At 37.2% G+C, this 13923-nt stretch overlaps 1 protein-coding gene across 2 annotated transcripts in view; it reads left to right on the top strand.

Annotated features, from left to right (window-relative positions):
- Nucleotides 1-13923, top strand: part of UNC5C (unc-5 netrin receptor C) — a 323806-nt gene that overhangs the window by 232171 nt on the left and 77712 nt on the right. For both annotated transcript variants that reach the window (XM_075860650.1, XM_075860651.1), the window contains exon 5: nt 5912-6015. In XM_075860650.1, coding sequence (XP_075716765.1) covers nt 5912-6015 — 104 coding nt within the window. The remainder of the gene's footprint in view (nt 1-5911; nt 6016-13923) is intronic.

The raw sequence follows: 13923 nt of genomic DNA on the forward strand, positions 1-13923 counted from the left end.
AACATGTAGTTCCAGTATATTTTGCTACCCCCCCCCCCCCGCTTGTTTTATGAAACAAAAAAAAACAATACCAAAAGCACTGCCCTATACCCACGGGATAAATCATAATTAAAAGAGGCTCTGTCACCAGATTATAAGTGCCTATCTCCTACATAATGTGATCGGCGCTGGAATATAGATAACAGTGGTTTTTATTTTGAGAAACGATCATTTTTGAGCAAGTTATAAACAATTTTAGATTTATGCTAATTAGTTTCTTAATAGACAACTGGGCGTGTTTTTACTTCTTGCCAACTGCCCATTGTGAAGAGAAGTGTATGACACTGACCAATCAGTGACCAATCAGTGTCATACACTTCTCATTTTTACAGTGTGATTGTGCAGTGAAAGAAGCTGGGCTGGAACAATGAGAAGTGTATGACGCTGATTGGTCACTGATTGGTCAGCCTCATACACTCCTCTGTACAACACCCAGTTTGTAAAAAGTAAAAACACACCCAGTTGTCTATTAAGAAACGAATTAGCATAAATCTAAAAGTGTTCATAACTTTGTCAAAAATGATTGTTTCTCAAAATAAAAACCACTATTGTTATCTGCATTACAGCGCCGATCAGATTATGTAGGAGATAGGGCACTTATAATCTGGTGACAGAGCCCCTTTAAAGAAAAATTCCGTCAGCAAGAACTCTCATAGCAGCTTATTGCAGCTGCCTCTAGGGGGAACTCACTTTAAACACAGGTATACAGCTCCCATTGAGTTCAATACCAGCAGTATAAATCCAAATGCAATTAGCTCCCCAAGTGGTGGCTGCATGCAACCAAAATTATATAATTTATCAAGCCAGAAAATTGAAGATACTTTATACAGATATATTATGAAATTAAGAATTTTGATCCACAAAGCAGAATTGACTAAAAGCTGTTGTACATTAGGCAGAGCTCTCAGTGGGGAGAGGAGTCCAGTTTGAGTTTCACTATGGAGCCCTATGATACATAATAAACAAAAATAAATTACATTTGTAAAATAAGACAACCGTTTCAGCATGTCTGGCTAACATTACACCATTATAGCATTACCTTCTCCTAAATTATTTTTTCGTTGGATCTTTCTAAGTAATATATCAGCAGAATCTTTAGGTGTAGCTACTTTATATCTTAACTAATCATTAGGGAACAGGGAATTCTTTATTCTATTAACAGGGAACTTACCTGTTGGCACTGACTTGTGGACCATGTTCTTCTGCGGCCCTTTAACTACAGACTGCCAGTTGCATCATCTGGCCCTCTGTATTCAGGTACAGTCTGCCATAAAACCTGCTAACTCGGAAGTCGTAGCTGAAGCAGACAGCACTGTATAAGCAGACCCCTATAATAATTCAAAAGTATACATATAAAGTAGTTACTTAATCATAAACATGCTGGAATAATGGAATTGTTGACATACTAAACTAACACTATTAAATTCACGCACTATATTCAGGTACTAAGCCATGCTTTTCCTAGCCCTGTTGACGCCAAAAATGTTGCACATGTAGTAGCATGTGATTTAATCCACCCTTTCGTAGCCCACTTTCCCAATTTTTTCTCCTTTCACTAAAATAATAAAATATACCACAGCAATTCCTAAAAGTACTTACAATTTGTCTTGGGTGATTTACTACTCTCTGTAAACGTATTAGTCATTATCACATGTTGAAGAAAAACTTTAATTTGATTAATTTGTTCTAAAATTGGAACCTTCCTATTCACATTGGCACTTTTTTTCTATAATTGCAGAATGCAGGTCTCTCTGTACAGACTGTACTCCAGCCTGATGACATAATTACCGCGCTTTATCATAGGCTTTAAAACTTTTCTTTTCCCTTACTGATCATCAACTATTGTTGAGTAGGATTTAAAAAAAATATTTCATCCTCCGGAGAGCCGGCACTCTGCGACTATAGTCCATTAAAACAGAAAAAAAATTATTGAACATTTCTGTTCATTGAGCATGTAATAGAATTAACTGAGGAGTAATTTGAATGTGTGAAGAATGTGTCTGCAGCAGAAGATGCTTATATTTATTTAATAGGAGGTCAGCCACATGCCATGAAATACCTCTCTAGACACTTTTAACCCCTAGGGAGACTTCATCAGCGTTATTTAAAATGCTATTTAACAATTTAGCAGGAATATGTCTTACCTAAAATTCTGCATAGCAAGAAAAAAAGTAAAATATAGAGAAATCGTTCTACATAGCAGGAATATGAATCCCATATAGAGAAATCGCTCTACATAGCAAGGATATGTTCAATATAGAGGTATCACTGTACATAGCAGGAATATAAGTATCCTATAGAGTAATAGCTCTACACGGTAAGAATCTAAGTCACTTATAGAGGTATCCCTCTACGTAGCAGGAATATAAGTCACATATAGAGCAACCACTACACATCAGTAATATAAATCACATATAGAGGTAACATTTAAGATAGCAGAACTATAAGTCACATATAGAGGTATTACTCTACCTACCAGGATTATAAGTCACTTATAGAGGTATCACTGTACATAGCAGGAATATAAGTATCCTATAGAGTAATAGCTCTACACGGTAAGAATCTAAGTCACTTATAGAGGTATCCCTCTACGTAGCAGGAATATAAGTCACATATAGAGCAACCACTACACATCAGTAATATAAATCACATATAGAGGTTACATTTAACATACAGAGGTATTACTCTACATATCAGGATTATAAGTCACATATAGAGGTATCATTCTACATAGCAGAAATATAATCACATATGGAGGTATCACTGTACATAGCTGGAATATAAGAGCCTTATAGAGGAATAATTTTAAATGACAAGAATATAAGTCACATATAGAGGTATCACTGTACATGGCAGGAATATAAGTACCTTATAGAGGAATAACCCTTCATGACAAGGATATGTCACATATAAAGGTATCACTCTACATAGCAGAAATATAAGTCACATATAGGTATCACTGTACGTAGCAGGAATATAAGTACCTTATAGAGGAATAACCTTGACAAGAATGTCACATTCTCCAAAAAAAAAAAAAGTGCTGCAAAGACAAAAATGAAACAATCACATTAGTTCTAATACCAAAATTGAGCCATTAAATATGTACGCTGCTCCTCCATACTCTATGGAAGACACGGAAACAGTCATATGAGCATACTAGATCTAGTGATCGCTAGTTCAGCGATCTAACATTTATCACCTATGCACGGGATAGGTGATAAATGTTCTTAGTTTAAATATCTCATTAAAGGGGACCTCTGAGTGAATACTCAACTTTATCCTACTTATATATTTTGTTCCTATGGATTAGTTACTTTACATGGGAGCAGAGCCCTGTATATAAACTAATAAAATAAAGGACCTTCTAAGGTCCCTAGTAAGGGTACTAATGAATCCTACATATGTGTTCCTGTTTTTATTGAATGTTTACAACCAGTGTCACTTTGCTACAACCTTTCATCACAATCATAAGCATTGTCTATACAATTTGTCACTGTATTACATGAAGGGGTTACTGAATTACAAAGGCATAAACAAAAATGGATGTACTATCACCGATGCTGTTGTCTGATAGGGGTCCTAAGCAACCAGATCATTGGTATCATATGTGTAATGGATGAAGGGTAATATTACTTGTGCCAGTAAACCATCAAAACCCCAGACAAGAGAGGATATTATATTTCATTGATCCCAAAACCATGTGTTCATAATGACTGCAATCTTTAAATCTGAGAAGCTAAAATGTGGATGCCAGTAGTGGGTCAAAAGGTTATTCCTTGACGGTGTAAATCAGTGACCTGCAGATGGCAGTTAAATAAACAGACGGCTCTAATGCAAATCTAATAAATAGTTCATTATGGGATAGTAACCTTTCATTCTTACAGATGGAAATAAACCACTGGAATTTCAACATGTAACTTCTAAACTAAATCCATCTGTTACACGGTGGCTACATGAAAATATTCATTTGTGTTACTTAACTTGATGTTTAAAAGGATTTTTCATCTTTCTTGACATGTCTGTTTTAGTCAGTACTTGCCTTTCTATGAAATATAAATTCTGGAGCATCTTAGAACTCTGTTATTCCTCCTGGAAATGTATATAAAAAAGTGACAATTGGGTGTTACTATTCTCCTTGTGAATAGGATCAAATTTATTTCCAGGAGGGATAACAGGGGAACAGCACTGGTAATTAATGGAGTAACGAGGTATTTCTAAAACAGACATGGCAGGCAGGAGAGCAGAGAGGTCTTCTTTAATTAAAAAGGATCTGATAGTCTTGTACACTAAAGTATCAATTGCATATGACGATTGCATACAATTGTCCAACAGTTTCAACAGTTTTTAGGTGGGGGATCCCTTTAAAAGTTCTCTTAATAATTGCTTATATCTGGTTATATATCCATTCTCCAATTATCCATGGAGAGATCAATAGGAAATACACGATTGTAGCATTTGACTTTTTGTTTAATATAAACTATCAACATTGACATTTAGCTTCTGTCTAACACATCTTCTATAGTTCAGCTTCCAAGATTTTATAATTGAACTCTCCCTACAAAGCATATGGGTTTTGACACTGTTTGGAAATGATAAAAAAAATGATAGAAACTAGTTATTACTCATGTGCACTTTATAAGTCCACTCTCTATTGTGAAAAGATTTATTTACTTTCAGCATTTTTTCTTACTTTCATACTTCTGCTCTGCACACAACCTTCTTTCCTCTACTTTCTTCCCTACTGAACAGTATCCTATACTCTAAGGGTATGTTCACACGAGGTCATTACGTCCGTAATGGACGGACGTATTTCGGCCGCAAGTACCGGACTGAACACAGTGCAGGGAGTCGGGCTCCTAGCATCATAGTTATGTACGACGCTAGGAGTCCCTGCCTCGCTGCCGGACATGTACCGTACTGAAAACATGATTACAGTACGGGACAGTTGTCCTGCAGCGAGGCAGGGACTCCTAGCGTCATACATAACTATGATGCTAGGAGCCCGGCTCCCTGCACTGTGTTCGGTCCGGTACTTGCGGCCAAAATACGTCCGTCCATTACGGACGTAATGACCTCATGTGAACATACCCTAATGTGATAACCCACTGTTTCCGACAAGCGCCTGTCTTACCATCTCCATTATTTATTGAAGTGCATACTGCCACCAATCATAAATGCAGCTTGCACAACCCCTATCTATCTATCTATCTATCTATCTATCTATCTATCTATCTATCTATCTATCTATCTATCTATCTATCTATCTATCTATCTCATATTTATCGTAATCTATCTATCTATCTATCTATCTATCTATCGATCTATCGATCTATCGATCTATCGATCTATCGATCTATCTATCTATCTATCTATCTATCTATCTATCTATCTATCTATCTATCTATCTATCTATCTATCATCACCTCTCGATCTATAGGCAGGTGGACATTCTAAAGGGACAGATACCCACTCAGGACTGCCCATTCTGAGTCAGAACAGAGGGCCACTCCAAGTATTACATGGTTGTTTAGTCATTTTAATGGCCTACATGAAGATCAGCTATCATGTGGGTAGCTACATTCTGAGAAGGGATTGTCTAATTTAATATTGAGAGAAAAAACATCCACTCTGATGGAAATTTGTCTCATCATATTTTAGTTATTATTGTTAATATTATCATTATTATTGTTATTATTATTATTATTATTATTATTATTATTTTAAGAATTCTGAGTTCTGTAATATTGTGCATAAGTTAGGCTGAGTGCGACAGAAATTATTTTTTTTATTAAGAATCAAAATTTTAATAAGATGCTCACAATAAAACCAGGATATATTATGACTGAAGTGAACATCCTTCTCTATGTCCTAGACTTAAGGAAGACCTTCGAGCAAGAGCCTCTAGGGAAGGAGGTGTCTCTGGAGCAAGAAGTTCTTTTGCAGTGTCGTCCACCTGAAGGAATCCCGATAGCTGAAGTAAGTAGTAGAGCACCTTCTTCAGATACCTTCTAGCTTAAATTTGGTTTAAAGTAAAAAAAAAAAATGTATATACTAATATGTAATTACATTTTGTGCAGGACATTTATAGGGCTTTAGTTATTTTAGATTTTGTAATATGGAGTTATAACATATAATAAGTAGTACCGTTTTCCTTAAATGATGGACTTATTATGTAATGTAATAAATGTAATGTAGTCATGTGTATCGGCTTACCTGGTGCTGTATTTCACGTTATCTTCATTCTGACTCCCTGTATCCTATAGCTTCTGCTGTACAAACCGAATGTCAGTCCCTCAATACAAGTTTATGAGATTCACATCGAGATTCTCATAGACTTGCATTAAGAGACTAACTTCCGGTTCCTACAGTAGACGCCCAGGGAGTCAGACGGAAGATCACGTGACCCAACGGCTGCCTGGAATGGAGTGGCTACCCGTGAAATACAGCACCGGGTGAGTTAATGCACATTTTCCCATTACACTACATTACATTTGCAAACGTGGTTTGGAACAAAAAGCCGGAGTGCTTCTTTAAATTGATAAACAATCTATAATGTTAAGAGCGAAGACCTAAAAATCAAAACAGCATAGGCATTGCCAAGACGAGGTATCTGTAAATATCTTAAGTGTTTTGATGTCCAAAACTTGACCTTATCACCCCAATATAAAGGAAACAGGGATTTGGGATAACATGCTAATGATTACAATCCAATGTAACTTTTAGATGTACATTCCAAAGTAAGTACGGGTTAAAACGACAAGAAGAAACACTACATCTCTACCAACTGAAAATTCCCAGGCCTCATGACAAACTTTGATCCACTTCAAAGTGATATACTTTTATTAGGTGCTCTTTGAAGTACAGGGAGGAATAAGCAGAGTAGGATAGGTAATCATTAATATAATTTTACCTTGTTTGTGAAGATTATTTCTGTACATAAGCTGTTCCTCCCAATGGTTTACCGTTTTTGTGCTGATTCTGATGATGATATCTTAGATTCAGCTTTTTAGAATAAAATAAAAGGTCTTTTCTGTTGAGAAAAATAGGCTAAATCTCTTATCTAAGAGCATGGATTAGATGAAAATGTAAGAAAAATACCCACTAGCAGCTTACAGATATATAGAGGGTTTTTTATTCTTAATATAGTTGCTGATCCTTAATACATTTTATGCAGCAGGTCATCTTCACAACAGCTGTAATGTTAAGCTCTTCTGTAGCCAGATCTTATCTATTTCTCGGCATACAGAGACATGTTCACCTGTTATAGAAAAGTATTATGTGGTGAGAATGAGAGAAGCAGGCAATTTTTGTGACATACTTTCTATTGGGAATGTTAGAGGCACTCAGTAATACACTTTTTATTTTCCCGTACATTGTCTCTAATGGAAACAAGTAGAAATGTTTATCTAATATGGTCGATGATCTACTTACCCTTTTCCATGTGACCAATAGTAAAAGTCTGCCGAGGCTGTCATAAATATTTTTTCCTTATCATAGACTTTTACGTTTCCTTTGACATAGTTACAGCTCCATCTGACAAAATCTGAGACCCCTTTTCTTTAGCCAATTGCAGCCACTTTAAAGAATATCTTAAAGGGAACCTGTCACCAGCATTTCACCTATTGAACTTTACTTATCCCTCAATGGCCACTGCTATTAAAAGTTCATTGCCGTTATCCCCTCTCCTGAACTCCTCCTCCGACTGTAAATAATGGTCTGCAAACATTTCACGCCTTTTATCGCAATAATCTGGTGTCCCGTTGTACATACACCAGAAGAGGACATCAATACACAAGCGCGGGATTTTGTGTGCTGGGGAAAGGCAAGGAGCTGTCAATCATAAGCAAGGAGGCGGGGTAAACTCCGAAAGACTTGAGGAATGAAGGTATGACTCTTTTCAAATGAAGGTATGACTCTTTTATCCTTATTTTCATATACGGCACAGGAAAACGAAAAAACTAAAGATAGAATAACTAATGGAGTACTAAAGCTACAGAACCGACTAAGAAGACAATTATAGGTTATATAGAAATGATTTTTCACCCACTACCACCTGGTATTGCTGGTTTAATAGGTGAAATGCTGGGGACAGGTTCCCTTTAAGGAGTTACTATAAAGTAATATTTTGGGGAAAGTTACAGCATTATGTTGTTAAATTGGTTGTATGTGATATTTGCAGGATAATCATGAGCTGGAGAGGACTATTACACAGAACTCCTCTGCAGATGCGGACATACCATATGTGCAATCTCTGCAGGTGCTTAGGGGTCCTGCAAATAAGGGACCCCATGGCTGACTTAAAAAATAGAATAGTGTTTCCTACTGTCTAATAGTTTTTAAAAAAGGACTACTCTCATTCCCATCCATATCTGATAATTACTGGCCTTTTGGCACACCAATGAGGGATTTCCTAGAGAGCCATGAATGAGATGGTCTGTAACTTGCATCCTGATGTTAAAGGGGCCCATATACTGTTCTAATACGGGAGCCCTTTGTTGTCAGCATTCATCCTTATACAAGAACAATTCAACCTTGCCAACAATCTACCTGTAATTTAGGATCAGCAAGTGTTGCTTAATGCAAGAGGTAGTGTAGAAGGAAATCCAAGGTCAGAACCAAAGTAACCTGATTTAAAAGTATTATATGTACAAAAACTGTTGAACCTGCTTTAACCACCACAGGGTTTAACATACATATGTTAGAAACCTTAAAGGGGTTGTCCGAGATACCATCATATTTTCAAAAAACCCTTTAATGCATGTAATTTATAAATGTAAATACATTTGTAATATACTTACGTTTTCCAAAGTGGCCCCGTTTCCAGATCTTGCCGTGGGGAAATTGACTGGTGACGTCACTCTCTGCTCTGGCTTTGACGCTTTGTTGATTTTTAATTATTTGCCGGGTATACGACACGTCACTTGTGACATGGTGTATATCGGCTTGTTCTGCTTCACAGCCTGTAACGCGCATGCGCTGTCACTGCTGTTCTAGAGATAACAGCAGGGGCCGCGCATGTGCGTTACAACAGAACAAGCCGATATACACCACGTGACAAGTGACGTGTCGTATACCCGGCAAAGAATTCAAGATCAACACAGCGGCCAGAGCAGAGAGTGACGTCACCCGTCAAATTACCCACGGCAGGATCTGGAAACGGGGCCACTTTGGAAAACTTAAGTATATTACAAATGTATTTACATTTATAAATTACATGCATTAAAGGGGTTTTTGAAAACATGATGGTATCTCGGACAACCCCTTTAACCAAATGCAACACACCACATTTATAATAAGTGCTGTTTTGCTTTGTGTCAGACAAAATAGCACAGTTTTTATGGGACATGCTCCATATAAACACATTGATCTACATAAATTTGGGTCATTTACTTCCCCTCAAATCATTTATCGAGGATATAACTGTGTACGCAAAGTTGAAATGTCTCAAAGAGTGTGATATGATATAACATATGTGTGAACTTTTTCTGGCATACTTGTAAGGGTAAAAAATATACCTTGTATGGATATTTTGAGCATAATAAAAGAAATAGAATTAAATAACTGAAATGACATATGTAAGACTTTGGCGTTTTACCCTTTAGAATTTTTTTTAGAGCTGTTGTTAGCTTGGTAACAGTTTTCTGGTCTCGAGATTGTTATATGTACTTTAATGCATGAGATACACATATGTGCCCAATGGGTTTATCTATTGGGGGTGCAGAGGTTGCATTAGCCCTGGAACCACAGAATACCAAAAAAGTCCATCTGCTTCACATGAGCGGACCAGCAATATAAAATGATACATACTGTAGTAGTTGTGGGGCCCTTTTACTGATTTTGTATTGGGGCCCAAGAGCTTCCCATTATGCTTCTGTCTGTGCTACATTTAGCCAGGCCAAAATACAGAATACTGTCAGCCTTTAATGTGTGGTCACTAAACTTTGAAATGAGTGGGAGATATAAAAGCTTCCAAGTGCTCTGCAACTACATGTCCCCCCTTATCTTGAGATCAGTAAGGGTCCCTCACTAATCAGATTATTAGACTAGGGCTACACAACGACTTTGGTGACCCGACAATACAGTATTGTCATGCAACTGGAGTCTACTATGTTAAATACGACTTGCCTGACAGTCACATTCATTGCAATGTTGGAAATGTGCGACTTCTGTCGCATGACATTTTGCAATTTACCAATATTTTACCATTAAGAAAAATAATGGCAAAAAAGCAAGCAACCAAGTATAATAAAAGTTGTGTCAAAATCAACTGGGAATCGCGTGACCAAAGTCTTCATGTAGCCTTAGCTTTATGGCTGACTTCATTTGTGTGTTTTTTGCAGTATTTTTTTTTTGGGCACTGCAACTAATCTAAACTTGAAAAACGAATGTCAAATTGATAGTTTTAAACCGTCAGCGTTGACCGCAATGCTATAATAAACTGATCATGAAAAACCTGACAGCACTGATGCCAGCATTTTAATGAATAGCAGGCAACTTCAATATTTTCCTATGGTAGAAACAGTTGGTAGGAACCTTGCGACCAAAGCAAAATATCCAAACATGTTGGGTAAAAGTAGTCAGCGAGACGCTGTAATGCTCCGATTTAACCGCACAACCTGGGTGGCTGAATGTCCCTGAGTCTTTTTTGTCCACGATGTGTTCACAGATCTCACAACCTGCATAACTCGTCTGGTTTATTCTAGAGTTACTTCATCTTTTCAAAACAGAACCCTATGTGTGAAAACATGATTAATAACTGCAGCCTAGATGCCAAATTAGCTTGAAGAAGAGATGAATGTATGAATCTATCCCATTTATTTACCTTCTTAACACAAGTGCAAAGCTTAAGGGTATGTTCACACGGCCTCCAAACATCTGCCCATTGATTTCAATGGTGAAAAACTGTGTTTCATTATGTCTAGGTGTTTTTTTTACGCGACTGTTTGAAAAAACACTCCGTAAAAAAAACGCTCCGTAAAAAGAAGTGCATGTCACTTGTTGAGCTGTTTTTGGAGCCATTTTTCATCGTATAGAAAAACAGCTCCAAAAACTTCCGTAAAAAACGCATCAAAAAACTCTTGATGTTTTAAAAACGGCTAAAAATCAGGGTCTGTTTTCCTTTGAAAACAGCTCCGTATTCTACGGCCATTTTTAGTTTGTTGTGTGAAGGAACATACCCTAAAGAGCCTTGTTCAAATGAAGGAGTCCCAGTTCACACTGCAAGGATGGCTCAGACTCCAGCAACCAAAGTCTTTGATAATGAAATAAGAAATGATAAGATTTTCCTTTAATGTGATAATTAGTCAGTAAGGCTATGATAGAAGTCAGTGCGGTCCAGGTGGCTGGCGAGTGCATCTTAAGAAGATGAAGATGTAAAGACTTGTATGAGGTGGTAATGATTGTTCCTTTAATACTTTATAACATACTAGTACACTTTGTTAAGAAGCAAGGGTTCCTGATTGCCAGCTAATTGACTTAGAATTGCATTTGTACCAGGGCTTAGAGCAGGCACCAATTAACACTTGGCAAACTAAAAAATGCATGCACATTTGACTTTCAAAAGAGCCATTCTCATTTTTTTTTCTAACTTTTGAAGTCATGCAGAAGATCAAACATCCAGATTTGAGAACAGCTTAATGGTTCTTCCTTGTAGAATCTTTTCAATACTATTACAACACAAAGAAGAGAACACTAATGAATATGAATACCATAACGTGCTTCTTATTAATGCAGTGTGCCAAGGCTAGTAAGGTAATTTAAATAAAAAAAGATGTCAGGTAACTTGGCGGATTTAAGGATGAAATAACAATTCCACCAAATTTATTAGTGGAAAAATTATGTTTATGACGCAGTGTCTGATATTATGTTTTAATGTTTGGATTTATAGGAGGAAAGTTAACTAAAATATATACAGTATGTGAAGATCAGCTAAATGTCTACAGATCTTTAAGCAAGTAAAAATATAGAATTAGACTTGGCTTCTGGTATAAACAAGACAAATTTGCTGATACTGCCGTTCATTTCTCACACTGTTAATTTGCACTGTGCCTTGAGGGTCTCCTGGTTGTTAGAATTAAGTAAGATCATGGGTAGTTAGTTATTCATAGTAAGCCCTGAGGGTTGACAACCAGTGAAAGTCAAGCTATCTCTCCTACTTGTGAGCCATGCTTGTACAACCAAGTGACTTGAAGAAAAGAAAAATATGCAAATTTAAAAATTCAGAATGCGCTCTTTACTATTCTTTTATATAATAGCATCAATAATAGTGATGGTTCAATGCAAACCTGTTTTATGTTCAGAATCCTCTTAAAGAGGCTCTGTCACCAGATTATAAGTGCCTATCTCCTACATAATGTGATCGGCGCTGTAATGTAGATAACAGCAGTGGTTTTTATTTTGAAAAACGATCATTTTTTTAGCAAGTTTTGAGCAATTTTAGATTTATGCTAATTATTTTCTTTATAGACAACTGGGCGTGTTTTTACTTTTTACCAACTGGGCGTTGTACAGAGGCGTGTATGACGCTGACCAATCAGTGATCAATCAGCTTCATACACTTCTCATTGTTACAGTGTGATTGTGCAGTGAAAGAACCTGGGCTGGAACAATGAGAAGTGTATGACGCTGATTGGTCACTGATTGGTCAGCGTCATACACTCCTCTGTACAACGCCCAGTTGGTAAAAAGTAAAAACACGCCCAGTTGTCTATTAAGAAACTTATTAGAATAAATCTAAAATTGCTCATAACTTGCTCAAAAATGATCGTTTTTCAAAATAAAAACCACTGTTATTATCTACATTACATCGCCGATCACATTATGTAGGAGATAGGGCATTTATAATCTGGTGACAGAGCCTCTTTAAGTAATTCTGTCTGCTACTGATTTCAGGATAAAGCTGACCATATATATGACTTGAAAATTGGATGACACAACCCATTTTTGATCATTCTCCAGGTACAGTAAAGGAAATAAGTATTTGATCACTTGCTGATTTTGTAAGTTTGCCCACTGTCAAAGACATGAACAGTCTAGAATTTTTAGGCTAGGTTAATTTTACCAGTGAGAGATAGATTATATAAAAAAAAAAAAAAAGAAAATCACATTGTCAAAATTATATATATTTATTTGCATTGTGCACAGAGGAATAAGTATTTGATCCCTTTGCCAAACAAGACTTAATACTTGGTGGCAAAACCCTTGTTGGCAAGCACAGCAGTCAGACGTTTTTTGTAGTTGATGATGAGGTTTGCACACATGTGAGATGGAATTTTGGCCCACTCCTCTTTGCAGATCATCTGTAAATCATTAAGATTTCAAGGCTGTCGCTTGGCAACTCGGATCTTCAGCTCCCTCCATAAGTTTTCGATGGGATTAAGGTCTGGAGACAGGCTAGGCCACTCCAAGACCTTAATGTGCTTCTTTTTGAGCCACTCCTTTGTTGCCTTGGCTGTATGTTTCGGGTCATTGTCGTGCTGGAAGACCCAGCCACGAGCCATTTTTAATGTCCTGGTGGAGGGAAGGAGGTTGTCACTCAGGATTTGACGGTACATGGCTCCATCCATTCTCCCATTGATGTTGTGAAGTAGTCGTGTGCCCTTAGCAGAGAAACACCCCCAAAACATAATGTTTCCACCTCCATGCTTGACAGTGGGGATGGTGTTCTTTGGGTCATAGGCAGCATTTCTCTTCCTCCAAATACGGCGAGTTGAGTTAATGCCAAGGAGCTCAATTTTAGTCTCATCTGACCACAGCACCTTCTCCCAATCACTCTCAGAATCATCCAGATGTTCATTTGCAAACTTCAGACGGGCCTGTACATGTGCCTTCTTGAGCAGGGGGACCTTGCGGGCAATGCAGGATTTTAATCCATTACGGCATAAT

This window comes from Rhinoderma darwinii, chromosome 1 (assembly GCF_050947455.1).
Source record: "Rhinoderma darwinii isolate aRhiDar2 chromosome 1, aRhiDar2.hap1, whole genome shotgun sequence".
In the NCBI taxonomy this organism is placed as follows: domain Eukaryota; kingdom Metazoa; phylum Chordata; class Amphibia; order Anura; family Rhinodermatidae; genus Rhinoderma; species Rhinoderma darwinii.